This window comes from Pleurodeles waltl, chromosome 8, assembly GCF_031143425.1.
Source record: "Pleurodeles waltl isolate 20211129_DDA chromosome 8, aPleWal1.hap1.20221129, whole genome shotgun sequence".
Classification (NCBI taxonomy): Eukaryota; Metazoa; Chordata; class Amphibia; order Caudata; family Salamandridae; genus Pleurodeles; species Pleurodeles waltl.
In genome coordinates, this window is record NC_090447.1 from 1,130,794,774 (window position 1) to 1,130,821,767 (window position 26,994).

General features: G+C 41.8%; 1 protein-coding gene across 10 annotated transcripts in view; it reads right to left on the bottom strand.

Moving 5' to 3' along the window:
• Positions 1 to 1,188: 1,188 nt before the first annotated feature.
• Positions 1,189 to 26,994, bottom strand: part of ELF1 (E74 like ETS transcription factor 1) — a 560,099-nt gene continuing 534,293 nt past the window's right edge. For all 10 annotated transcript variants that reach the window (XM_069205330.1, XM_069205324.1, XM_069205329.1 and 7 more), the window contains one exon: positions 1,189 to 2,221. In XM_069205330.1, coding sequence (XP_069061431.1) covers positions 1,591 to 2,221 — 631 coding nt within the window. In that variant the 3' untranslated portion in view covers positions 1,189 to 1,590. The remainder of the gene's footprint in view (positions 2,222 to 26,994) is intronic.

Sequence of the window (26,994 nt, forward strand, 5' to 3'; positions counted from 1 at the left end):
CTTGGTGGCAATAGGTCCATAGCTACAAAACTGCGGGGATATCTGTGGTGAAACCAGAGCTATGCAGCAAGCTGGGGAAGTGGCATTGATCCAGCTGTTTCGCCTCTCTTAAGTGTTTTCAAGCGATGAAAATGTATAAAAGCCAAACTGTAGATTATGAGTTAAAGGACAATCTATAGTGCTTCTTAGCTTTTTCCAGAATTGATACACACATAGTACAATCCCAAAACAATTTGAATACAGGGCATTAAGGCACCAAAATGCTTTAGTTCACATGATTTATTTTCATAATAAATCAATTAAAAATACAAAAGGTTGAGAGGTGTTTCAACAATAATTTTTTAAATATACAAATTCACTCTGAATAGATAAGGCCATTCAAATGCTAAACACATATTGATCTCTTTCTCTATAAAAATTATTTGTTTTCATCTAACAGAAATTATATTTCAAATGCTTTTTTCAAATTAGATGTAAATGTACACTATTTACAACCAGGGTTATATGCAGAACAGGATAGACATGTAAAAATATCAACTGCTTATTCATTGTACAGACACAGTAGTCGTTGCAATACAGCGAGAAAATAGTAGGTAAGTATTCGGGCAATAATTCTCTGGATCAACTATGGCGTCTGATGTTCTCAAACTAAAATAATTATAAATTCTTGTAAATAGCTGGTGTTACTGATATCTAATTTAACAGTACTCAGTGTATCAACCCCGGAAGGGTCATGTTGACTGGTTTCGAGTTTATGACCGTCTGGTCAGGTCAGACACCAGGCTGTCTTGCCGACTAGAACAAACACTCGACATTTTTATCACTGTTGCCAATCATGAATTGACTTGAGATGTTCTCCATTCCTTGTTTACCACCATTACAGTCTTACAACTTTCAGGCCCACTTTGGTTGGGCAGGGCTACTGAAGACTGTCGCTGTATGCAAAATGGGACATGATGACAAGCGAGACTCAGACTTTTCGTAAGAGTACAAATATCTCACACGAAAATGTTGCAAACCTTTGTGTCTTACAGAAGAGACGATTTACAGTTTTAAAATATTTACAACAATGGGTGACTTGTAACAATGTCCAATTCCATCCAGGAAGTGAACTTGCATAGAGTAGCTGAGAGCATTTCATAGCATACACATATTGTCACCCCCCTCGGCAGCGTAAAGGTCCTGTCATTTAAAAACGAGTGATTAAGGCACATAGAGAACAGTGAATTGCCTACATGAGTCCTGTGGCTGAGTCTTAACAAACTCGTAGTCCCAAGCCTAGATAAAGACCTATTAGAGGACACTGGCTAACTAAAGCGTTGGCCACAACAACATTTCCAAGTCATAAGGCCTCAGCCTAACGGACATGTGAACAGAGTCAATGGAACTCTCAGCAGAGATCTGAATAGAGACATTCAAGACATCTTAGAGAATGAAGGCCTCGTCTAACCCTCCACATTCAATGCTTCGAAGAGCAGGCACTGATAAACATATTCACCGAACCTCCTGATACAAATGTTATTTTTATAACTGAAAAAGTCTTGTATATGAAAAAGTAAGCACATTCTCTGTACTTGTATGTTCTATTATTCACAATTGTGCTCCCACGGTTTTTGTTTCTTGCTTGATTTCCACTTGGGGTGAGACGCTATTTGCACTGGTGACCACCAGCAGACAATGTTGATCAAACCTCTGACTGGGCAGCTCCCCAGTCTCTTTGGGCGATTCAATTTTCACCCCTGAACCATCGTGCTGCTCCTGCTTCACAGCCACATGAGTGACAGTCTGTTTGGCCTCCGTGGATTTTATCACCGATGTTATTACAGTGCCGGAGGTGTGGGGAACTACCTGTGAAGTGCTTGGTGAGAACGTCACCACAGGTGTGGCAGCACTGAGGATCGAAGAGGAAGGCACAGTAACTGTTCCATTGCAAATGGTCTGTGCATTACTGGCGAAAACCCGCTGCATCTGAGCAGGGCTCAGAACAATGGATGAAGCAGATGTTATTGCCTTTGTCGACTGAAGCGACATGTTTTCTTTAAGTACTGTCATATGCTGAGAAGATGGAATGGCTTGAAGAAAAAACTGCTGCGATGCCGTGGCCGAAGTGGGATCTGTGCTTGATAAAACTGTTGTAAGAGGCACTGTCTGGAATACCGTCTGCAAATGCTGACTGCCTGGAGAAACCACCACTGGCACTTGTCCTGGAGAAGGCATTGTCCTGTTGAAATATTTATGCATTGAGATTTATTAGTTACCATCCACAACTGCTTTTCACACATAGGACATGACAGTTTACCAGGAGAGAAGGAACAATGGAACACCAAATCACTATCACAAGGTAGTGCTACACAAAGAAAAAATAATAGCTTTCCAAATTACATTTTACTTAGGACACACTCAAACCGGCACATAGTGTGTTACAAATAAATTTGAATTAGTATTTCAAATAAGAAGTGTCCTACTCAAAATTTATGATATCTGTAAACAATGAAACTAGCGTGATCGGGAGGAGTAGAAGTGGAAACATGTAATTAGGACAGTCCAGAACAGCACAGTTGAGACTTAAAAAAAACATAAGAGCATTACATGTAGCTACAATTTGAAAGATAGGTAATATGCCCCAAATTACACTTTTTTGGTAAAATGTTGAAACCACCATTTAGAATCAAGGTCTCCTGAATCTAACACCAACAACCTCATAACTAGTAATATGTCCTCTTTCCTGAGCTACCACAAATTGCTTCAAACAGCCGAGGTTTCAGCTCTAAAAACATGCAATATCAATTTTGCTATGTTGTAAGGTTATCATTCCCTGTTTTACAATCTCGGCTGATACAGGTGACAGGCTACCAGGAATCTATTTTGGAGAGTATTTAAGGCTATGGGGCTATAGTGTGTGCATGGGTTCCATGCTGCATAAATAAAAGCGATGTGGACAAAGTTCAAGAAAGCTTGTGGTCTGCATGCACCAAAGCGCAGGAACACAGAAACAAAGATTACCTGTTCGATGCTGTGGGCGGAAAGATAAGAAGAGCATACATTTTGGCTAACTTGAACTCAAGATGGTGCAGACCTTAATGGGGTGTCCAGCTTTATGTGGTGGCATCCCAGTCTGCAGTTTTCAAGCCAGAATGCTTTCAGAACCAAGCTGATGAAGCAACTGACTACAATAAGTGGACGTATTAATAAGACAATCAACAAGAGACATTTGTCAGTTATGTAATGTATTGATTTTTATTTGTGTGTACATTCAGGATCACTCAAAGGGTTGTACAAAAGCACCGAACTGCTGTTAAGAACCATATGTAACTCTCTGGACACGTGAAAACACTTTAGTGGACAGGGTGACGTGGAGAAGTTTTCAGACTATGTCTGGACAAAAGTAGGCTAGGCAGCATCTGGAACACTGTACTGTGGCCCAGGCGATTGGGCAGCACTACGTTTGTTCAAAAAGGGACTAACAGGTGCTGAGATGCAGTCAGGTAGTAGGATAGGAAAATTTGCAATATGAACACTGACTCGCACACCTTTGGCATCCGGGCTTCTCAATTATGAGTCTTTGAAAAGCCATTCATGCATTCGTTTTTGGAACCAGATCATCATTTTCATTGGCAAAACTACCTTTCTATAATCACAGAACCTGATACATTCCTAATCTGAGATTATTCTTAGTACTTCCTGTGAATAACTCTTCTTTTCCCATAAAATGCAGATAATGTGGCTTCCTATACAAGGTGACTGGTTCTTTCCAGCACTGCATCGAATTTCAATTGCTTAAGCTCTCTACTTACTCAGAGGGGGACGGTGCCCTCTTCATTCCATCTCCTGGTCTTGTTTCCTCTTGGACCTGCTGTTCTGGTCGAGTCTATTTGTACCTCTAGACATTTTTTCTAGAGGTCTCGTTTTTTCACTTCTAAAGAAGTCTAGGGGTTTCCTGTCTGCGTCCCACCCTATATTCCTCAGCTCCTGTCTCTCCTTGGTTCCACTCCGGGGAAGGGAGTAGAGGAAGGTAGAAACCAGCTTTGTCTGCACCAAACGTAGAAATCATTTACTGCGTTGCCTAGATGACCTGCCCTTGCTATGTTATATTATCTTACAGAAGACTGATGACATGTACTTCCACCCTGAGCATATCTAGGCACTAGAGAGCCTCGATTAAAAACAGTATAAGCTAACAGAAGGCCTAAGGATGATACTGATTAACAGTGATTTTTGCATATGCCTAAAATGCAAACAAGAGGAAATGGATTTAGAGGTAGCCTCACTTTGATGGTGCCTAAAACGAGAAGGATCGACCGCCCCGGTTTGCACTCTCCTACATTTGGGTACGAAAGATGGCTTGTGGTTAGATAAATGGAGCATTCTGGAAGGAATACAGGTAATAAGACCTTGCTCAACAAAAACAGAACTCAAACCACACAAGCTGTGGTGACAATACAAGGCACCTCTAAGTTGATAAAGGCTTGGACAGATAGCTAGTGAAGCGATTTTAAAAGAGTGTTCATGGCAATAGACTGCTAGAGAAACAATTTGGGCTACTTGATTTTTAATCGACTTAAGCCTGTGCATCATAGAGGATTTAGTTCATAAGTAGACAACAACATTACCCTGTGCAGTAAAGACTTGGACAGAGATAAAGTAAAATGTCTTACTTATGATGGAGCAGACTTATCAGCACATTGTTGTAGTGAAACAGAGTACTCATTGTTGAGATTCAGAGTGGCAAAACTCCCAGCCTAATAAAGGTATTTAGTCATACACCCTTAGATATGCTAGGATGAATTTTTAAATCTGATCAAATGCCACAGTAATGAAACTAGTAACTTCCCTGTAACAATAGTTTTGCAGTTTGAAACTCTTCAATTGTGCATTATTCTTCCTTCAACTGGTTGGGTCCAAAAGTGTATCTTTAAACACAAACTTTTTATTCTGGCCATCGACCATAAGATAAGTCTGTAAAACTCACTGCAATGCCAACGTAAGCCCACAATGACCTAAACACAATTACCTTTTTAGATTTTGCTTTCTTTAATATCGTTTTGTGATTGTTTCTCTTCTAACCTGCCATGACTTCCTTTCTTCACTCAGGAGTTAGGAAAGTGATGTGAATCTAGAACAGTTTTAATCTGCAAATTATTATTGCAGGTATAAACCTAGTTTTTCTACAGCAGGAAGTCTATCCTAGGTTAACATGCCATGCACTGATTAAGTAGCAGTATTACCCCCCCCCCCCGGGACAGGAAGGATTGAAGGATTAGTCATTCCTGACAAACATTTTAAAACTGACCTATCACCTCTCTTTGTGATGGGATGACTACACAGTAATATTTAGTAAATGTATTTCTAGATAACCAAGCAGATGTGGTACAAATGTCAAACTGAGACATTGGCCATAATTGCCAATGTTGCTCCTTTTTGCGCTCTTCGTATTACCTACAAACCTATTTCCTAAAGGGTAACATATTAATATACCCTGCCATAGTTCCTTTAATCATTGCTGAGCCTAGAACGTGTACTGCATATGCACTGAAAAAACTGCATAGTCTTTTTAACATGTTTAGTATCTTAGATATGAAACATAATAGATCTTCTAACGTGCTAAGTATTGAAAATGTCACTTACCCAGTGTACATCTGTTCGTGGCATTAGTCGCTGCAGATTCACATGTTGTGCATAGCCCGCCATCTGGTGTTGGGTCGGAGTGTTACAAGTTGTTTTTCTTCGAAGAAGTCTTTCGAGTCACGAGACCGAGGGACTCTTCCTCTTTGCTTCCATTGCGCATGGGCGTCGACTCCATCTTCGATTGTTTTCCCCGCAGAGGGTGAGGTAGGAGTTGTGTGTGTTAGTAATAGTGCCCATGCAATGGAGTGAATAAGTATGTACCAATTAAGGTTTAAGTAATATATTTACAAATGTACAAAGTTGAAGATAACTTCCAAACGGCTACAGGCTCCCGGGGAGGCGGGTGGGCACATGTGAATCTGCAGCGACTAATGCCACAAACAGATGTACACTGGGTAAGTGACATTTTCAGTTCGATGGCATGTGTAGCTGCAGATACACATGTTGTGCATAGACTAATAAGCAGTTATCTCCCCAAAAGCGGTGGATCAGCCTGTAGGAGTGGAAGTAGTCTGAAATAAAGTTCTTAGTACGGCTTGACCTACTGTGGCTTGTTGTGCGGATAGCACGTCTACACAGTAGTGCTTAGTAAATGTGTGAGGCGTAGACCATGTGGCTGCCTTACATATCTCGTGCATTGGAATATTCCCTAGAAAGGCCATGCTAGCGCCTTTCTTTCTGGTTGAATGTGCCCTTGGTGTAATGGGCAGCTCCCTTTTTGCTTTAAGGTAGCAGATTTGGATGCAGTTAACTATCCATCTGGCTATACCCTGTTTTGATATTGGGTTTCCTGTATGAGGTTTTTGAAATGCAATAAACAGTTGTTTTGTTTTTCTGATTTCTTTTGTTCTGTCAATGTAGTACATTAGTGCTCTTCTGATGTCTAATGTATGTAGTGCCCTTTCAGCTACGGAGTCTGGCTGTGGGAAGAACACTGGTAGTTCTACCGTTTGATTTAAGTGGAACGGTGAAATAACCTTTGGTAGAAATTTAGGATTGGTTCTTAGGACTACCTTATTTTTGTGTATTTGGATAAAAGGTTCTTGTATTGTAAACGCCTGAATTTCACTTACTCTTCTTAGAGATGTGATGGCGATGAGAAATGCAACTTTCCAGGATAGGAATTGTATTTCGCAAGAATGCATGGGTTCAAAAGGTGGACCCATGAGTCTTGTTAAGACGATGTTGAGGTTCCATGAAGGAACGGGTGGTGTCCTTGGTGGTATAATTCTTTTGAGGCCTTCCATAAACGCTTTAATGACAGGTATCCTAAATAGTGAAGTTGAATGGGTAATCTGCAGGTATGCAGATATTGCTGCGAGGTGTATTTTAATGGAAGAGAAGGCCAGATTCGATTTTTGTAAGTGTAGTAAGTAACCCACTACATCCTTTGGAGATGCGTGTAATGGTTGAATTTGATTATTATGGCAGTAGCAAACAAACCTTTTCCATTTGCTTGCATAGCAGTGTCTAGTGGATGGTCTTCTAGCTTGCTTTATGACTTCCATACATTCTTGGGTGAGGTTTAAGTGTCCGAATTCTAGGATTTCAGGAGCCAGATTGCTAGATTCAGCGATGCTGGGTTTGGATGCCTGATTTGTTGTTTGTGTTGTGTTAACAGATCTGGCCTGTTGGGTAACTTGACGTGGGGTACTACTGATAGGTCTAGCAGTGTTGTGTACCAAGGTTGCCTTGCCCATGTTGGTGCTATCAGAATGAGTTTGAGTTTGTTTTGACTCAATTTGTTTACTAGATATGGAAGGAGAGGGAGAGGGGGAAAAGCGTACGCAAATATCCCTGATCAGTTCATCCATAGGGCATTGCCTTGAGACTGCCTGTGTGGGTACCTGGATGCGAAGTTTTGGCATTTTGCGTTCTCCTTTGTTGCAAATAAGTCTATCTGAGGTGTTCCCCAAATTTTGAAGTAAGTGTTTAGAATTTGGGGGTGAATTTCCCATTCGTGGACTTGTTGGTGATCTCGAGAGAGATTGTCTGCAAGTTGATTCTGGATCCCTGGAATAAACTGTGCTATTAGGCGAATGTGGTTGTGAATTGCCCATTGCCATATTCTTTGTGCCAGGAGGCACAGCTGTGTCGAGTGTGTCCCCCCCTGTTTGTTTAGATAATACATTGTTGTCATGTTGTCTGTTTTGACAAGAATGTACTTGTGGGTTATGATGGGTTGGAATGCTTTTAACGCTAGGAAAACTGCTAGCAGTTCGAGGTGATTTATATGCAGCTTTGTTTGATGTACATCCCATTGTCCTTGGATGCTGTGTTGATTGAGGTGTGCTCCCCACCCCGTCATGGAAGCATCTGTTGTTATTACGTATTGTGGCACTGGGTCTTGGAAAGGCCGCCCTTTGTTTAAATTTATACTGTTCCACCATAGAAGCGAGATGTATGTTTGGCGGTCTATCAACACCAGATCTAGAAGATGACCCTGTGCTTGTGACCATTGTGATGCTAGGCACTGTTGTAAGGGCCTTATGTGCAGTCTTGCGTTCGGGACAATGGCTATGCATGAGGACATCATGCCTAGGAGTTGTAATACCATCTTTGCCTGTATTTTTTGTGTTGGATACATGGTTTGTATAACCTTTAGGAAATTTTTAACCCTTTGTGGACTTGGAGTGGCTATTCCCCTTGTTGTGTCTATTGTCGCTCCTAGGTATTGCTGTACTTTGCACGGCAGAATGTGTGATTTTGCATAGTTGACGGAGAAACCAAGTTTGTAGAGGGTTTGTATGACATGATCTGTGTGGTGTGAACACTTTGTCAGTGAGTTGGTCTTGATTAGCCAATCGTCTAGATACAGGAATACGTGTATTTGTTGCCTTCTGATGTGTGCAGCTACTACTGCTAGGCATTTTGTAAAGACTCTTGGTGCGGTTGTTATACCGAACGGCAATACTTTGAATTGGTAAGGTATTCCTTTGAATACGAACCTTAGGTATTTCCTGTGCGAGGGATGTATCGGTATGTGGAAATACGCGTCTTTGAGATCGAAGGTTGTCATGTAGTCTTGTTGCTTTAGCAATGGTAACACTTCTTGTAGCGTGACCATGTGAAAGTGTTCTGATTTGATGTAGGTGTTTAGTGTTCTGAGATCTAGGATTGGTCTCAGTGTTTTGTCCTTTTTTGGTATTAGAAAGTACAGTGAGTAAACTCCTGTGTTTATTTGTGTACATGGTACCAGTTCTATTGCGTTCTTTTGCAGTAATGCTTGTACTTCTATTTCTAGAAGGTCTGAATGCGGTTTTGATATATTCTGTGTTGTTGGTGGTATATTTGGAGGGATTTGGAAAAATTCTATGCAATAACCATGTTGGATAATTGCTAAGACCCAAGTGTCTGTTGTTATTTCCTCCCAAGATTGGTAATACTGACTTATTCTTCCCCCCACTGGTGTTGTGTGGAGGGGATGAGTGACCTGTGAGTCACTGTTTGGTTGCTGGTGTTTTTGGGCTTTGAAATTTTCCCCTGTTTCTAGGGAATTGTCCTCCTCTGTACTGACCCCGAAAGCCTCCCCTTTGGTACTGTCCCTGGTAGGTAGACGGTGTTGAATGTGAGGTGCTGGCTTGTGTGGCCTGGCCCCGAAACCCCCCTCTGAAGGTTGTTTTGCGGAAGGTTCCAAAAGTGCCTCTGCCCTGCGGGGAATAGAGTGCGCCCATGGCCTTGGCTGTGTCAGTGTCCTTTTTTAGCTTCTCAATTGCCGTGTCCACTTCAGGTCCGAACAATTGTTGCTCATTGAATGGCATATTGAGCACCGCTTGCTGTATCTCCGGTTTAAATCCGGATGTTCGTAACCACGCTTGCCTTCTTATGGTTACTGCTGTGTTAATTGTTCTTGCAGCTGTGTCCGCTGCATCCATAGAGGAGCGTATTTGATTATTGGAGATGTTTTGTCCCTCCTCAACCACTTGTTTCGCCCTTTTTTGTAAGTCTTTGGGTAGATGCTCGATGAGGTGCTGCATCTCGTCCCAATGGGCTCTGTCATATCGCGCTAGGAGCGCTTGAGAGTTAGCGATGCGCCACTGGTTTGCAGCTTGTACTGCAACCCTTTTTCCGGCTGCGTCGAACTTGCGGCTTTCTTTATCCGGAGGTGGAGCATCGCCTGATGTGTGAGAGTTGGCTCTCTTGCGAGCTGCCCCTACTACCACTGAATCTGGTGGCAGTTGTGAGGTGATGAAAGCAGGGTCCGTGGGCGGTGCTTTATATTTTTTTTCTACCCTTGGTGTTATTGCTCTACTCTTGACAGGCTCTTGGAAGATTTGCTTTGCGTGCCTTAGCATTCCTGGGAGCATAGGAAGGCTCTGGTAGGTGCTATGGGTGGAGGAGAGGGTGTTGAAAAGGAAATCATCCTCGACAGGTTCCGCGTGTAGCGACACGTTATGGAACTCTGCTGCCCTAGCTACCACCTGTGCATACGCTGTGCTGTCCTCTGGTGGTGAGGGCTTGGTAGGATACGCCTCCGGACTGTTGTCTGACACTGGGGCGTCGTATAGGTCCCAAGCGTCCTGGTCATCTTGGCTCATGGTGGTGTGAGCCGGTGAGTGTGACGGAGTCTGTGCCGGTGATATGTGAGTTACAGGTGGAGGAGAGGGTGGCGGAGTTACCTTCTTCACCACTTTTGTTTGTGGTGCCTGCTCCTGTGTTTGGAACTCAAGTCTCCTTTTTCTCCTAATAGGGGGAAGGGTGCTGATCTTCCCTGTATGAAGATCCGCTTTTGAGTGGGGTCTACTTCAGTGGTCTGTAACTCTTACTCGAATCTATGTTTGCGCATTTGAGAGGACAGTGATTGCTCCTCTGAATATGAGCTGGTAGTTGGCTCGGTTGCCGGTCTTTTCGGCACCAAAACTATGTCCTTACTCGTTTTCGGCTCCGAGGCTATTTTCTTCTTTTTTGGAGTCGAAATTTCTCGGCGTCGATCTTCCTCGGTGCCGCTGTCTTTGCGTCGAGCAGCTTCGGCTCCGCTGTCTCGGCGTCGATCTTTTTCGGCAGCACTTTCTCGGTCCCGAGATTGCTGCATGCCTGTGTCTCGACCCGAGTCGGACGACCTCGGCACTAGTTCGGCCTTTTTCGGTGCCGATGGGCGGTCACCGACTTTATGGGTTGAGCCATGGCCTGTTGGCAGTGGCGTCCCCTGGGCCTTGTCTGTTTTCTTATGTGCTGGTTTTGACGTCTTACTCACGGTTTGTTCGACGTCGAATCCGTCCGAGTCCGATTCATGGATCGAGAAGGCCTCCTCTTCTTCTCCTTGTTCCTCGAACTCTCGGTGTCCTGTCGGCGTGGACGCCATCTGTAATCTTCTGGCTCGCTGGTCACGGAGCGTTTTTCGGGATCGAAACGCACGACAGGCCTCACAAGTTTCTTCCTTGTGCTCGGGCGACAGGCACAGGTTACAGACCAAATGTTGGTCTGTATATGGGTATTTGTTGTGGCATTTAGGACAGAATCGGAACGGGGTCCGTTCCATCAGCCTCGATGTACACGCGGTCGGGCCGACCAGGCCCCGACGGGGGATCGAGAATACCCCGAAGGGCTCCCGGAGCTCTTCACGATTCGATGTCGATTCTATCTAACCCGATCCCGAACGCAACAATACCGACGTAATTTTTCCGAAGTTTTAACTATCTTTCCGTCCCGAAACCCGGAGCGAAAAGGAACACGTCCGAACCCGATGGCAGAAAGAAAACAATCGAAGATGAAGTCGACGCCCATGCGCAATGGAAGCAAAGAGGAGGAGTCCCTCGGTCTCGTGACTCGAAAGACTTCTTCGAAGAAAAACAACTTGTAACACTCCGACCCAACACCAGATGGCGGGCTATGCACAACATGTGTATCTGCAGCTACACATGCCATCAAACATAATGCTCCTTCTGCTGAATTAGTGGAGTTTTGGAACAAAAAAGCAGGTAATTTTATTTTTGAATAATATCAAAAGTTAAAACCACCTGAGTAATAAATGGTTTGCATGTGTATGCATCGCAATTTTCCTTAAAGTATAATTAGATATGGTTCCTGAACATATAAGACCTGAAACCCACTTACTCTTTTTAAAGATGTAGTCACTGTCACATTTGTCCTTCCTGTGAAGTGGATAAGATTGTTTCATGCATTGGATTAAAAGGTGCTTTCATCAGCCATGTTACAATTGAATATAAACATAATTTAGAAGCAGGAGCTGCGTCTACTTTTTACACCAAGGAATTTTACAATAACACTGTAAATGACTGTGTTTGATTCCTACCCTTAATCTATGCTCCATTAGTCAACAGATTTACTCTGAGAAATGCATAGCAAAGGTCGCAGTCTAATGAATACACTGGGAATCTTAAAATAACTATTTAATATGCAAGTCTTTTTGAAAACTGATGTTTCAAACAACATTTGGTATGCTTCTGCCAATTTGCTGCATAATAAAGTGTTGTGGAAGATACTCATAGCTTCTTAATTATCTTCATGTAATCCCACACGTTTACATTGTAGGATCTAGGCTGCTAGTTGCAAGCTCTGAGAATCCTGGTGATAATCCTTTTTTTCCTCTTGTACTGTACACATTCCATGATCAAAGGTCTATGATCACTGTTGGAAATGGCCCTTTTGGCAGAGTTACCCCAAATGTTTTGCTTTCCTCCTCCTCTATTTCTGACCCAGTTTTTGTTGGCCTTAGGACTCTGAGCACTTTACCACGGCTAACCAGTGCTAAAGTGTATGTATTCTCTTCTCTAAAACATGGTAACATTAGTTTACATCTTAATTTACTAGTAAGTCCCTTGTAAACTGGTATACGATATAACCAGGGCCTGTAAATTAAATGCTACTAGTGGGCCTGCAGCATTGATTGTGCCACCCTCTTCAGGAGCCCTTAAACATGTCTGAGGCCTCCCATTGCAGAGCCTGTGTGTGCAATTTCACTACCGCTTCGACTTTGCCAAGTCTTATAGACTCTCCATTGATTATGCGTAAGTCACCCCTAAGGTAGGTCCTAGGTAACTAATAGGAGAGAGTGCTGTGTAAGCAAAGGGCAGGACATGTACTTTTAAGTTTTGCATGTCCTGGTAGTGGAAAACTTTCAAAGTAGTTTTTCACTACTGTGAAGTCTACTCCTCTCATTGGTCAGCACTGGGGATTCCTTAATACAGTTTTAAGCTGTAATTCCTGATCAGAAAGGTGTAGCTTGGTTGTGTTTCGTATCTTTGGAATGGTAATGATAAATCCTCTTTACTGGTAAAGTTTGATTTAACATTACTATTTTAGAAATGCCACTTTTAGAAAGTGGGTAATTCTCTGATTTACTGCTTTGTGTGCCTTGCAGCCTCTCTCCAAAACATGCCTCGTTAGGCAACAGCTACCCTTTGTGCACTCCCTCTAAACAGCCACAAAAACAGGAAGGTTATGTGTGTCTGAGCACTATCTGCATTCTGATGGGCCTTCATGGGCAGGATGGGTGAAGGGAAGCTGATACACATGAATAGGGAAGTGCCTGTCCCCACACAAAGGGCTGATTACCCCCTACTGACAGTCTGGAGCGAGGGATGGGATGAAAGGAGGAGCTGGGCACTTCAAGGAGCTGCTTTGAAGTCATCCTCACTTCAAAGGCACATTTGGGTATAAGTACGGGGCTCTGACCCTACCAAATCAGTACACTACTGGATCTGGAAAGAACTCTGCTGGAGTAAAGACTAATGTGCTGTAAAGATTGCCACTTTGCCTGGACTGACTGTTCTGAGGAACTGCTTCTATGCTTTGCTGAGCTTCCCTGCTGAGGTCAAGGACTGGACCCACCTCACTTGAACCAGAGTGACTCCAAGGGCTTGCCTTTCGATTTCTGATGTCTGAGGAACAGAAAAGACTTCTTGCAACTCTTCTGGTGCTGCTGAACTCTGCCATCTGAGTCTTACCTTTGCCTGAGCTGCCCCCTCAAATCCTGGGCCTCAGAAGTGGGTTTTGCAGCTACTTACTACAAAACTCAACACATTGTCACCACTGCACCGGTCAGAACCGACGCATCATGCTTTGACGCCAACGTAGAGGCCGTACGACGAAAGCGGATTCACGGCCTCTGCAGCCCGATGATGACACACTGTGGAGCTCGAAGATGATGCAGTGCTTGTATTTCAACGGAGCTCGACATCACAGTGGCCAGACTGCGTGGAAAACATCAACACATTGTGCCCTCAGTGTTAACACTTGGCTTCATGAAAGGTACTATTTCAGTGGACCCTGCATGGGTTCTGTATCCTGCCTACTCTCCATCACGGTTGGCCTGAATTTGGCTTTGCACTGGTCTCTCATAACCTCAAGTAACATTTCGACTTCTAAGCACTATTTTTTGTTTATTCTTTAAAATTTCATAGCTCAACCTCTACTGATAGGAATTTTGTTGTTTTACTCAGATAATCATTCTTTATTTTTCTAAAGCTGTGGGGAGTCTTTTTGTGGTATTTTCATTCTGTTGCTGTGTGTGTGTGTTGCAAAAATACTTCACACATCGCCTCTTAAGTTAAGCCTGCCTGCTGTGTGCCAAGCTACCAGAGAGTGAGCACAGTTTAATTTAAAGTGTTTATCTGACTTACCCTGACTAGAGTGGTGGTTCCTGCTTGAAAAGGGTGCATACTCTGACAACCAGAAAAAAGGGTTTCTTACCTTTAACAGTAGTTTTGCAGCTTATAGAATTTTTTGGATTCACATGATGTTCATTATTCCACCATCTAGTGGTTGGGTCCGGAATATTTCCCTTGTCACTTAAGTCCTTCTTTTCTTGCTTCTTTTTTTGTTGTTGGGCATCCACGGGTGTACCATTTGGTTCTTTGTCCAGCCTCCTGTGACGTCATATGGCCTCTCCTTACGCTGTCTTTGTGGTCCCCATCTTCAGATATTTTTGTTGTTGCTGATTTTGTTTTCTTCTTCTTCTTCTGATCTTCTTGAGGAGGTGCGTGGGTCGCTTGTGAATTTGAGAAATGTCTTCAAACTACTATTACAGGTAAGAAACCCTTTAATTTTGCAGCATTAATCTTTTCTGGATTCACTTCTGTGCATTGATTGTACAGAGGTTTTATCTTTCATTGCAGTGGTTGGGATGAAGATGGGCTTGAATTTGTAAATATATGCTTTAAAACCTTTTATCCCACCTGTGCTTCCTTGGTTCATTTGAATGTCTATACAATAGTGTTTTGTAAAAGTATGAATTTATGATCAAGTAGCTGAAATGCAGATGTCCCAAAGTGGAATATTTGCTAAAAAGGCAATAGTTGCTCCTTTCTTTCTTGTTGAATGTGCCCTTGGCACACTAGTTAGTTGTACTCCAGCATTTGTATGACAAAATTAGATAGTTTGAGAAATCCATTTGGCAATAGTTCCTTTCGCCACTGCTTTGCCTAGGTTGTTATTCGCAATGAAACAAATAGCCGCTTTATCTTCCTTACTGTATTTGTTCTTCCACTCTAATACGATTGTTTTTCTTGTATCAAGTGTGTGTACTGCCTTCTCTGCTTTAGTTTTTGGTTCTTGAAAAAAACTTGGTATTTGAATAGATTGATTAGTATGAAATTGTGAAATTACTTTTGGAAGAAATTGGGGGTCTGTTCTTGAGCCGACTCGGTCCTTATGTATCTGTAGATATGGTTCCTGCATTGTAAGTGCCCGCAGTTCACTTAATCTGTGAAATGATGTCATTGCCACTAAAAAGACAGTTTATATGTAAAGAATTTTTAAAGAAGCTTTGTGGAAAGGCTCAAAAGGATTAATTATGAGTTGTGTTAACACAAGAATTAGGTTCCATGCTGGCATCAGCACGTCTTGGAGGTACTATTTTCTTTGTTCCTTCCAAAATATGTTTCATGGCTAGGGATGTAAAGAAGCTTTTCCCTGTACAACCTCTTGTATATGCTACAATTGCAGCTAAATGTTCTCTTAATGAGGTATATGTGAGGTTGCAATCTAAAAGATGTGTGAAGTATTTTAGCACTCTCATTTCCAAAGTAATCTGATGTAATTATCCTGAAGTTTTGCACCAATTTGAGTATTTCTGCCATTTTGCTTTGTAACACCTTTTGGTTGTTGAAGCTTCTCTTAATACTGTCATTGCCTTCTCAGGTAGGTTTAGATGTCCCCATTTTAAGTCTTCAGGAGCCAGGCTGTGAGATTCAAGGAATCTTACTCAGAATAGAGTACCTAGCCCTCTTGCAGATCTTGTCTATGTGGAAGTTTTATAATGTTTCCTTGAGACATTTGAATTAGCTCAGAGTACCAAATTTGTCTTGGCCATTGTGGCGCAAGCACAATTATTATTACTTTGTTTTGTTTGCATGTGTTGATTACTCTGTGTAACTGGGGAAAAGCGTAAGCAGATTTCCCTAACCAATTTATTGACAGGGCATTCCCCAGGAACTGGTGGTGTGGGTGCCTGGGCGCGAAGGTTTGTTTTTTTGCGTTTTTGCTTGTTGCGAATAGACCTATTTCTGGTGTTCCCCACTGCTTAAAAATCTGAATACTGATTGATTCAACTCCCACTCATGTGTGGATGTTGCCTTTCTGCCTAATGTGTCCGCTTGAACATTGTCTTTCCTAGGAAGATGAATTGCCTTTAAAATGCCCAAATCCAAATTTCTTGTGCTAGTCTTGATAAGGTGTAAGACTGAGTTCCCACCCTCTGTATATGTAAAACATTGCTGTTGTATTGTCTGTTTGAATTAGAATGATCTTTCCCCACAGCTGCTTCAGAAAGGCTTTTAAGGTTAGGAACACAGTTTTCAGTTCCAGGGTGTTGATATGTTGCACTGCCTCTTGTTCCTTCCAAATTCCTCTGTTTTCCAAAGTGCCCACGTGGGCACCCCAACCCAAATGAGAGGCATCTATAGTGATTATTACAGATGGAGTTGGTTGCATGAATAATCTTCCCTCTGTTAAAAATGAATTCTGTTCCACCATCCCATTTCCTCTTGTATCTTCTGAGTTACAACCACTATATCTCCCCAACTTCCTGCTGTTCGTGACAGTTGTGACTGTAGCCATTCCTGGATTTGTCTCATATATAGTCTCACGTTTGGTATCAAAAGTATGCATGGTGCCATATTTCCTAGTATTTTCTCCAGGGTCCTCACTGTCAGAGACCAACACTTCTGGAAGACGAGAGCTTGCTGTAGGATGAATTCTATTCTCTTTTCACTGGGGTATGCTCTTCCCTCTGTTGCGCTGATTCTTGCTCCTAGAAACAACTTTTCTTGTTCTCGTTGATCATTTTTCTACTTTTATTGAAAATCCTAGATTGTGTAGAATTGATGCCACTTTTTGAATATCTTCTTTGCATTTTTGTAAGACTATGCTCTTTTAAGCCAGTCATCTAAGTAGAGGTATACATGTAATCCTCATCTTCTCAGATATGCTGCCACTGCTGACAAGCATTTTGTAAACACTCTTGGTGCAGATTTGATGCTGAAAACTAAGACCTTGAATTAGTAATGTTTGTTGTTTATCACAAACCATACATATCTTTTGTGACTGTGGTTCATTAGAATGTGTAAAATAAGCATCGTTTAGATCTATTGTTGCCAAGTAATCCTCCTGTTGAATTTGTGGACCACTTATAGAGTTGTCATTTTGAATTTTTGTGTTTTGATGAATTTGTTTATAAACTTTATATTCAGAACTGGACAAACACTTCCGTCTGGTTTTGGAATCAGGAAATAAGACGAGTAGTTCCCTTTGTTAATTTCTTTCTGTGGAGCCCTACTGCATCTTTTTGAAATCACTCTTCTATTATTTTATCAGTCTTGTAGTTTCTCCTTTTGAGAGTTTCTTTTTCTTTGCTTCTCTTGTTGCAGGCAACTAATAATTCTATGCAACATTCAAATGTTATTATATTTAGTATCCACTTGTCTAATGTTATTATCCTCCATTAGCGGAGAAATGTTTTCTTTTTCCTCCTACAGGTGTTTTGTGTGAGAGCTTTGTGTTATGCAGTCACTATGAAGTAGAGGTTGTTTTACCTCTGTGTGTTTCAGGTTTCCCTTATGCTTGACCTCGAAAGGGTTGCTGTGACTAAAACTGCCATTGATGCGATGATGACTGTTTGTGGAGTGGTTTGAAATCCTGAAGTTGCTGGTAAGACTGGCTCTTTTCCTAGCAGTTGCTGCTATTATTGAGTCAGCAGATATTGGGCCTTTAATGTTAGCTGGATCTTTGCTAGAAGGCTTATATTTTCTCTCGGCTCTAAGTGTAATGGCTGTGTATGCTGCAGGCTCCTCAAAAGCTTCTCTGCCTTGATATAAAATGCTTGGAAGCATGGTAAAAATTGTATTTTAGTCTGTAATGGTAAAAGAGTTTATAATAAAAAACATGATTTTGTTTTTTCCTCTTCCAGTTGTACCCTGTGTTTATCTGCGAATCTCTTTATTACCTGCCCATACATTGTGATATCATCAGGTGGGGATGATCTTGATGGGTAACTGTGAATACCCTCTTTAGAAGAGTCTGTATCTAAATCCTGCCATTGCGTTTTTGTAAACTCATCATGGATGACTTTGATGCTCTCACCTGCCTCTTCTTCCTCACAGAAAATGTGTTGGTCGTCTTCCTCCTCTCCTGGGGTTCAGGAGTTAATGGTAGTTCTAAATCTTTGACATCTATTTGTTTTTCTTCCCTGTCTGACTGAACTTCTGAAATGTGGGAAACTGTATTCCCTCAGTGATGTGTCAAAATCTATTTTCTTCTCGAGTAAAGCGGTCATTTCTGCTTCAAGATGTTTCTTCTTCCATTTTAATTCAGCAGCCTGATGTTTTACCTTGACTGCTGTTGACGATTTTCTTTTTGATGCTGAATTGTCTTTTTCGGGGTCTGGACCACTGTCTTTTTCGGCATTTCTGCCGCCTTAGAGGCTTTTGACGTGGAAAAGTCTCGACTTTGATAGTCCTTCGACATCTGGGTCTTTTCTTTATTGTTTTCCTCCGGCGGTATCCCTATGAAAGGACTGAGTGGATCTTTTTGGTAAACCTTGCCTTCAGTCAATGTCTTTTTTTGTTGTCGAAACAGATTTTATTGATTTCGACTCGCCAAACAGTTTCTCTGCCCAAGTGTTTTTCTGGCGTTACCGGAGTTGTTGTTTCCTTCTGTTTTTTTCGGCTCCCCCTCAATGATTCGTAGCTCCGCGTCACAGCTTTCACCTCCAGTCCCGTTGGCGATGTTATCGTTTTCGTCGCTAGAGAGTCTGAGATCTTTTAAGGAAGGTGCTGGCTTCTGTCCCTGCATTTGTTTTTTCCTCACTTTCAGTTTTTAAATTGAGTGTCGGGCATGCTTCACAGCTCTCACTCTGTTGATCGAGAGGTAGGCAAAGATTAGAGACCTGGTGTTGATCCTTTTGTGCAAATTTGTTGTGGCAGTTGATGCAAAACTTGAATGGTGTCTTTTCCCTTACGGGAATCCGAAATTCGCCTGTCTGGGCATTCTCCACACAGTGGTTCTCTTTTCGATGGTGTTGTTTTTAACGGTACCTTCGACGATGGTGCATGGATTTCCTCCGAACTCCTCAACTAAAAGTTAGTCACAACTTTACTTTTCCTTCACCGCCTGGGGACCTTATAGCTGTGCATTCAGACACAACAGTGGAAAAAATAAAGAATCTGAAGACGGTGACCACAAAAACAGTGTAAGAAGAGGTGGGCGTATGATGTCACAGGAGGCTGGACAAAGCACCAAATGGTGAATTCTTCAACACCAAAAAATAAAAAAATAAAAGAAATAAGACAAAACAAGAAGAAGGGACTACGGGCACAAGGGAAATATTTCAGACCCAACCACTAGATGGCAGAATAATGCACAGAATGTGAATCCAGAAAACGATTTGTGCTGCAAAACCCCATTTGTAACAATCACCTTAAGCTGTAATGATTATTTAGATGTGAATGCCATGCTTAATGTGCCCCCGGGTTGTATTAGAATCATATTCATCTCAGACTTTGACAGTGACATTATTACAGTTAGAATAATTTGGATAGGAGGAAAAGGAGAAGCAAATATCTCATTTTAACTCCCTGAGATCACATTGCCCTGTCTGAGAGATATAATATCTGGTTCAAAGTCTTGCTATTTTGAGTTTTCTTTTGTGGTGAAGAGGTCTGTGTCTAGTGTGGCCCACTTATTTTTTATAGCTTGCTGATTTTTGTCTGGCATGGCTTCTACTCAAGGGAGATTTCTGTCTGCCCCAGGCAGATTAAGTGCTACAAGTATTATATTTCTTACAATGACAAATGTCCTCAGCATAGTATCCCCCTTTTTGTTTAGGTAAAACATTGCAGTAGTGCTGTATTCGAATTTAAGCAACCTTGTTCTGAATTTGGGTTGGGACACTCTCGCTGCAAGGAATAATGTGTCCACCTCCAAATAGTTCATTTAATTGACAGTATTTTGTGTGTGGAGGCCTCTGTCAGGAAATACAAAGCTTGGCTCCAGTATGGATCTCAATGTGAAGTCCTACCTGGGAATAAGGAAAGAGAATGAATATACTTCTGTGATCTGCTCCTCATGAGAAATATCCTAAATTGCTGTTTTTTAGAAGACATTTCTTGTAATTATTGCTAAATAATTGAACATGATCTGTCTTGTAGATTTATCTCCCTGGTTCCACAGGTGATGTGCCTTTTTCAGAAATGCCATTGAATATCCTAACTAAATGTAATATCTACTTATCTGGAGCTATGAAACTCCAATAAATTAAATAGTCCTGTACTCTGTGTTCCTTATTTGTGTTGAATGTTGTAGGAGTGAAATCAGGAAAATATTTTGTATTTTTTGCAGAGCCCTACAGGTGTTTTATCTGGACTTTTCTTAGGGAACGGTGGCCACCACAAGATACATTGAGTATGGTCTATGTCGATGGTTGTTGGGGTTGGAGGTTTAAACATACTGCTGTTTGCACACCATTGCCACCCCTTCAACCTATGGTCACTGATAAGTCAAAAATTATTGAACCAGTTTTATGTGAAGTCTTGCATTTGGTATCAAACAAATACGTGGTACTATCATTCCCAACAACTCATTATTGTCCTCATTATTCTCCTCACTGACAAAGACTGACATTTTTGGTAAAGAAGGATGTGCAGCTGCAACACCACCAATCTCTTGTGGATTGGTGTGGCTAATGCCAATTTTGTATTCAGATGTGCTCCCCGAAAAACATTTGGTTTCTTTGCCATGAGAGATGATTTTTGTCATGTTGACCGTGAACACCAACTAGATTAGTATCTGCACCACTGTCTGGATGCGGTAGTGGCATTCTTGAAATTAATTCTCCTTCACTAGCTAATTGTTCAAGAATGGGTAAACATGTATGACTGAATGTCTCAAAAGCACTCCTAATACTGCAAAACATGTGCCACTCCTGGTTCTCTTTTGCCAAATGGTAGTATCTTGAATTGACACTGTACACCTTCCCACACAAACCTGACAAACTACTGGAAAGCTGGATGCATAAAGTATGTGAAAATATGTGCCTTTTAGATCTATTGTTACCAGACAATTGTTTTCCTCCAACAATAGTATGACCCCTTGTACCTCTGTCATCTGAACCTTAGTGTCTTTATAAACTTCTTTACACAGCTTATATCCAGTATGGCTCTCAATGTGAAGTCCTGCTTGAGAATAAGGAGAAGATATATCGAATTTAATTCTGTGATCTGCTCCTGAGGAGGAATCTCCTCTATTGCTGGTGTTTTAGAATAAGTTATTGTAACTGTTGCTGAAGTAACTGAACGCTATCTATCTTGTAGATTTGTCTCTTTGGTTTCACAATTGGTGTGCCTTTTTTCAGAAATTCCATGCAATATCCTAACTAAAGTAACATCCACTTGTCTGTAGCTATGAAACCCCATTACATAAAATACTACTCTGTTCCTTATTGGTGTTGCGTGTTTTAGGAGTGAAATTAGGAAATTATTTTGTATTTTTGCAGAGCCCTAGAGGTGTTTTCTCTGGACTTTTCTTAGGGAACGGTGGCCACCACAAGGATGGACACCTTAGGATTTAGTGGTGTTGATTGTTTTCACAAAAGAGACTTGAAAATCAATACCACCGCCTCTGCCTTGCATGGCAGAAGATTGTCTTTCTTGGCCTCTCCCTTCAGTGAAAGTACCTCTTTTAAATTGATCTCTTGCCCCCACAGATTTTGCTGTTTCTTAATGATTCTTTATCTGGACTAAAGATTGACCAACAATCAACACCAGAGCAGCACGCGCTCTATTGGCGACAAAAATGCAAAAACCCAGCATTCTCAAAACAACGTAATTTATGCATTGTGCTGATATGTTGTGGTTTAACCTTTTGCACTGCAGAGTTCAATCCTGAAAATGTATTTTTATTATGCTTATAAATACTGTTCCTTTGCAATGTCGTGCTGCAGGTTTTCAGAGTGTGTTACGGTGTGGCCCCTTTCCAGGGCCTTCCAGAGACTTTCCCTGCAACATGCCTGGGCGTGGTTCTGGGCTGGGTCAAGACTCTATAAAAGAGAGCCAGCCCAACTCCCAATGCTCACTATTCAGAGGTCCCGGTGCAGAGCAGCAGCTTCTTCCTGAGCTCCTGTCCCGGCGGCCTATTTGGATCTTCCAGTCTTCTGCCCTTCATCCTTCATTGGTGATCATTGTTCCAGGTGGTAAGACGGTGGTTGGACTGTCCCGACACGATTATTGAGAATGTTCATATTCTTGGTTTAATTCTTAAAAGAGTAACAGATTACTTGCGCGCTACCATTTCTTGACATTTATATGATAGTTTACCAATAGGCAAGATGCGTGATTTGTTTCATAAAGGTTTGACTGTTATTCATTGCATGCTACCATCTCTTGACATTGGCATGGTGGCTTAAGAATCAGCAAGACGCACAATTCGTTTTATTGTGTCTAAACATTGTTGTCCATTGCGTGCTACTATTTCTTGACATTTACATGATGTTTTACTAATTGGCAAGACGGGCAAATCGTTTCATGAGGATTTAACTTTGTTGTTCATTGCGCGCTACCATTTCTTGACATTTACATGGTGGCTTAAGAATCGGCAAAAGAAGCAGGATTCGTTTCATTGTACTTTGATCTTGTTATTTATTGTGAGCTGTTATTTCTTGACATTTACATTGTGTTTTAGGAAAAGGCAAGACGCGCGATTCGATTAATGATGATTTGACTTTGATATTCATTGCGTGCTACCATTTCTTGATATTTTACATGGTGACACTCGAATCGGCAAGACGCACAATTCTCTCCTCGAGTTTATTTCATGTTGTTTATTGTATGCCACTATTCTAAGATATTTATTATGTAATATTCGAGTTGACAAGTTATGTGATTTGTTTCCTGAATCCATATTGTGTTATTCATGCTGCACAATCCTTTTATGGTGTTTACTATATATATATCTATATATATATGGAAAATGTCACTTACCCAGTGTACATCTGTTCGTGGCATGAGTCGCTGCTGATTCACATGCTGTGCACAGTCCGCCGTCTGGTGTTGGGCTCGGAGTGTTAAAAGTTGTTTTTCTTCGAAGAAGTCTTTTCGAGTCACAAGACCGAGGGACTCCTCCCCTTTCGGTTCCATTGCGCATGGGCGTCGACTCCATCTTAGATTGTTTTCCCCGCAGAGGTAGGAGTTGTGTATGTTAGTCATAGTGCCCATGCAATGGAATGAATACGTATGTACATAATAAAGGTTAAAGTAATATATTTACAAATGTACAATTGTTTAAGATTTACTTCTAAACGGCTACAGGCTCCCGGGGAGGCGGGTGGGCGCATGTGAATCTGCAGCGACTCATGCCATGAACAGATGTACACTGGGTAAGTGACATTTTCCGTTCGATGGCATGTGTAGCTGCAGATACACATGCTGTGCATAGACTAGTAAGCAGTTATCTCCCCAAAAGCGGTGGTTCAGCCTGTAGGAGTTGAAGTAGTTTGAAATAATGTTCTTAGTACAGCCTGACCTACTGTGGCTTGTTGTGCAGTTAACACATCTACACAGTAGTGCTTGGTAAATGTATGAGTCGTAGACCATGTTGCTGCCTTACATATTTCGTTCATTGGAATATTTCCTAGAAAGGCCATGGTAGCCCCTTTCTTTCTGGTTGAGTGTGCCTTTGGTGTAATAGGCAGCTCTCTCTTTGCTTTAAGATAGCAGGCTTGAATACACTTAAGTATCCACCTGGCAATGCCTTGTTTTGAAATTGGATTTCCTGTATGAGGTTTTTGAAAGGCAATAAATAGTTGTTTTGTCTTCCTAATTTGTTTTGTTCTGTCAATGTAGTACATTAGTGCTCTCTTGATGTCTAATGTATGTAGTGCTCTTTCAGCTACCGAATCTGGCTGTGGGAAGAACACTGGTAATTCTACTGTTTGATTTAAGTGGAACGGTGAGATAACCTTTGGTAAGAATTTTGGATTTGTTCTTAGAACTACCTTATTCTTGTGTATTTGAATAAATGGTTCTTGTATGGTAAATGCCTGAATCTCACTCACTCTTCTTAGAGATGTGATGGCAATGAGAAATGCAACTTTCCACGTTAAGTATTGCATTTCACAAGAATGCATGGGTTCGAAAAGTGGACCCATGAGCCTTGTTAAGACAATGTTGAGGTTCCATGAAGGAACAGGTGGTGTCCTTGGTGGTATAATTCTCTTTAGACCTTCCATAAACGCTTTAATGACAGGTATTCTAAATAGGGAAGTTGAATGAGTAATCTGCAGGTAAGCAGATATTGCGGTGAGATGTATCTTTATGGAAGAGAAAGCTAGATTTGATTTTTGCAAATGTAGTAAATATCCTACTACATCTTTTGGAGATGCGTGCAATGGTTGACTTTGATTATTATGGCAGTAACAAACAAATCTTTTCCATTTATTTGCATAGCAGTGTCTAGTGGAAGGTTTTCTAACTTGTTTTATGACCTCCATACACTCTTGTGTGAGGTCTAAGTGTCCAAATTCTAGGATTTCAGGAGCCAAATTGCTAGATTCAGCGATGCTGGGTTTGGATGCCTGATCTGTGGTTTGTGTTGTGTTAACAGATCTGGTCTGTTGGGTAGCTTGACATGAGGTACTACTGACAGGTCTAGTAGTGTTGTATACCAAGGTTGTCTTGCCCATGTTGGTGCTATTAGTATGAGTTTGTTTTGACTCAATCTGTTTACTAGATATGGAAGGAGAGGGAGAGGGGGAAAAGCGTACGCAAATATCCCTGACCAATTCATCCATAGAGCATTGCCTTGGGATTGATGGTGTGGGAACCTGGATGCGAAGTTTTGGCATTTTGCGTTTTCTTTTGTTGCAAATAGATCTATTTTAGGTGTTCCCCAAATTTGAAAGTAAGTGTTCAGTATTTGGGGGTGAATTTCCCATTCGTGGACTTGTTGGTGATCCCGAGAGAGATTGTCTGCTAGCTGGTTCTGGATCCCTGGAATAAATTGTGCTATTAGGCGAATGTGGTTGTGAATTGCCCAATGCCATATTTTTTGTGTTAGGCGACACAACTGTGTCGAGTGTGTCCCCCCCCTGTTTGTTTAAATAATACATTGTTGTCATGTTGTCTGTTTTGACAAGAATGTATTTGTGGGTTATCATGGGTTGAAATGCTTTCAACGCTAGAAATACTGCTAACAGTTCTAAGTGATTTATGTGAAACTTCCTTTGATGTATGTCCCATTGTCCTTGGATGCTGTGTTGATTGAGGTGTGCTCCCCACCCTGTCATGGAAGCATCCGTTGTTATGACGTATTGTGGCACTGGGTCTTGGAAAGGCCGCCCTTTGTTTAAATTTGTACTGTTCCACCATAGAAGCGAGATGTATGTTTGGCGGTCTATCAACACCAGATCTAGAAGTTGACCCTGTGCATGTGACCATTGTGATGCTAGGCATTGTTGTAAGGGCCGCATGTGCAATCTTGCGTTTGGGACAATGGCTATGCATGAAGACATCATGCCTAGGAGTTTTAATACCATTTTTGCTTGTATCTTGTGTTGGATACATGGCCTGTATCACTTTGTGAAATGTTTGAACCCTTTGTGGACTTGGAGTGGCTATCCCTTCTGTTGTGTTGATTGTCGCTCCTAAGTATTGCTGTGTTTGACACGGCAAAAGGTGTGACTTTGCATAGTTGATGGAGAAACCCAGCTTGTGAAGGGTCTGTATGACATACTTTGTGTGACGTGAACACCTTGTTAGCGTGTTGGTCTTGATTAACCAGTCGTCTAAGTAAGGGAACACGTGTATCTGCTGCCTTCTGATATGTGCGGCTACTACTGCCAGGCATTTTGTAAAGACTCTTGGCGCAGTTGTTATTCCGAATGGCAACACTTTGAATTGGTAATGTATTCCTTTGAATACGAACCTTAGGTATTTCCTGTGGGAAGGATGTATCGGTATGTGGAAATACGCATCCTTTAGGTCTAATGTTGTCATGTAGTCTTGCTGTTTGAGCAGTGGGATAACGTCTTGTAATGTGACCATGTGAAAGTGGTCTGATTTGATGTAGGTATTTAGTGTTCTGAGATCTAGTATTGGTCTCAGAGTTTTGTCCTTCTTTGGTATTAGAAAATACAGTGAGTAAACTCCTGTGTTTTTCTGTAGGCGTGGTACTAATTCTATTGCGTCCTTTTGTAGTAATGCTTGAACTTCTAGTCCTAGAAGATCTATATGCTGTTTTGACATATTGTGTGTTTTCGGTGGGACGTTTGGAGGGAATTTGTGAAATTCTATGCAATAGCCATGTTGGATAATTGCTAAGACCCAAGTGTCTGTTGTTATTTCTTCCCAAGATTCGTAGAATTGGCTTAGTCTTCCCCCCACTGGTGTTGTGTGATGGGGTTGTGTGACTTGTGAGTCACTGTTTATTTTGAGAGGTTTTGGGACCTTGAAATTTTCCCCGACTTCTTGGGAATTGGCCTCCTCTATATTGTCCCCGAAAACCTCCCCTTTGATATTGACCCTGGTAGGTAGGTGGTCTTGTCTGTGAAGTGTTGGTTTCTGTGGGTTGAACCCGAAACCCTCCCCTAAAAGGTGTCTTCCGAAATGTGCCTCTGCTCTGCGGGAGTAGAGTGCACCCAAAATCGGTGTCCTTTTTTAGTTTTTCAATGGCAGTGTCTACCTCCGGCCCAAACAATTGCTGTTCATTAAACGGCATATTGAGCACAGCCTGTTGGATTTCGGGTTTGAACCCAGAAGTGCGCAGCCAAGCGTGCCTCCGTATTGTGACTGCAGTGTTTAATGTCCTTGCAGCTGTATCGGCTGCATCCATGGAAGACCGTATCTGATTGTTCGAGATACTTTGTCCCTCTTCCACCACTTGTTGCGCTCTTTTTTGGAACTCCTTGGGAAGGTGTTCGAT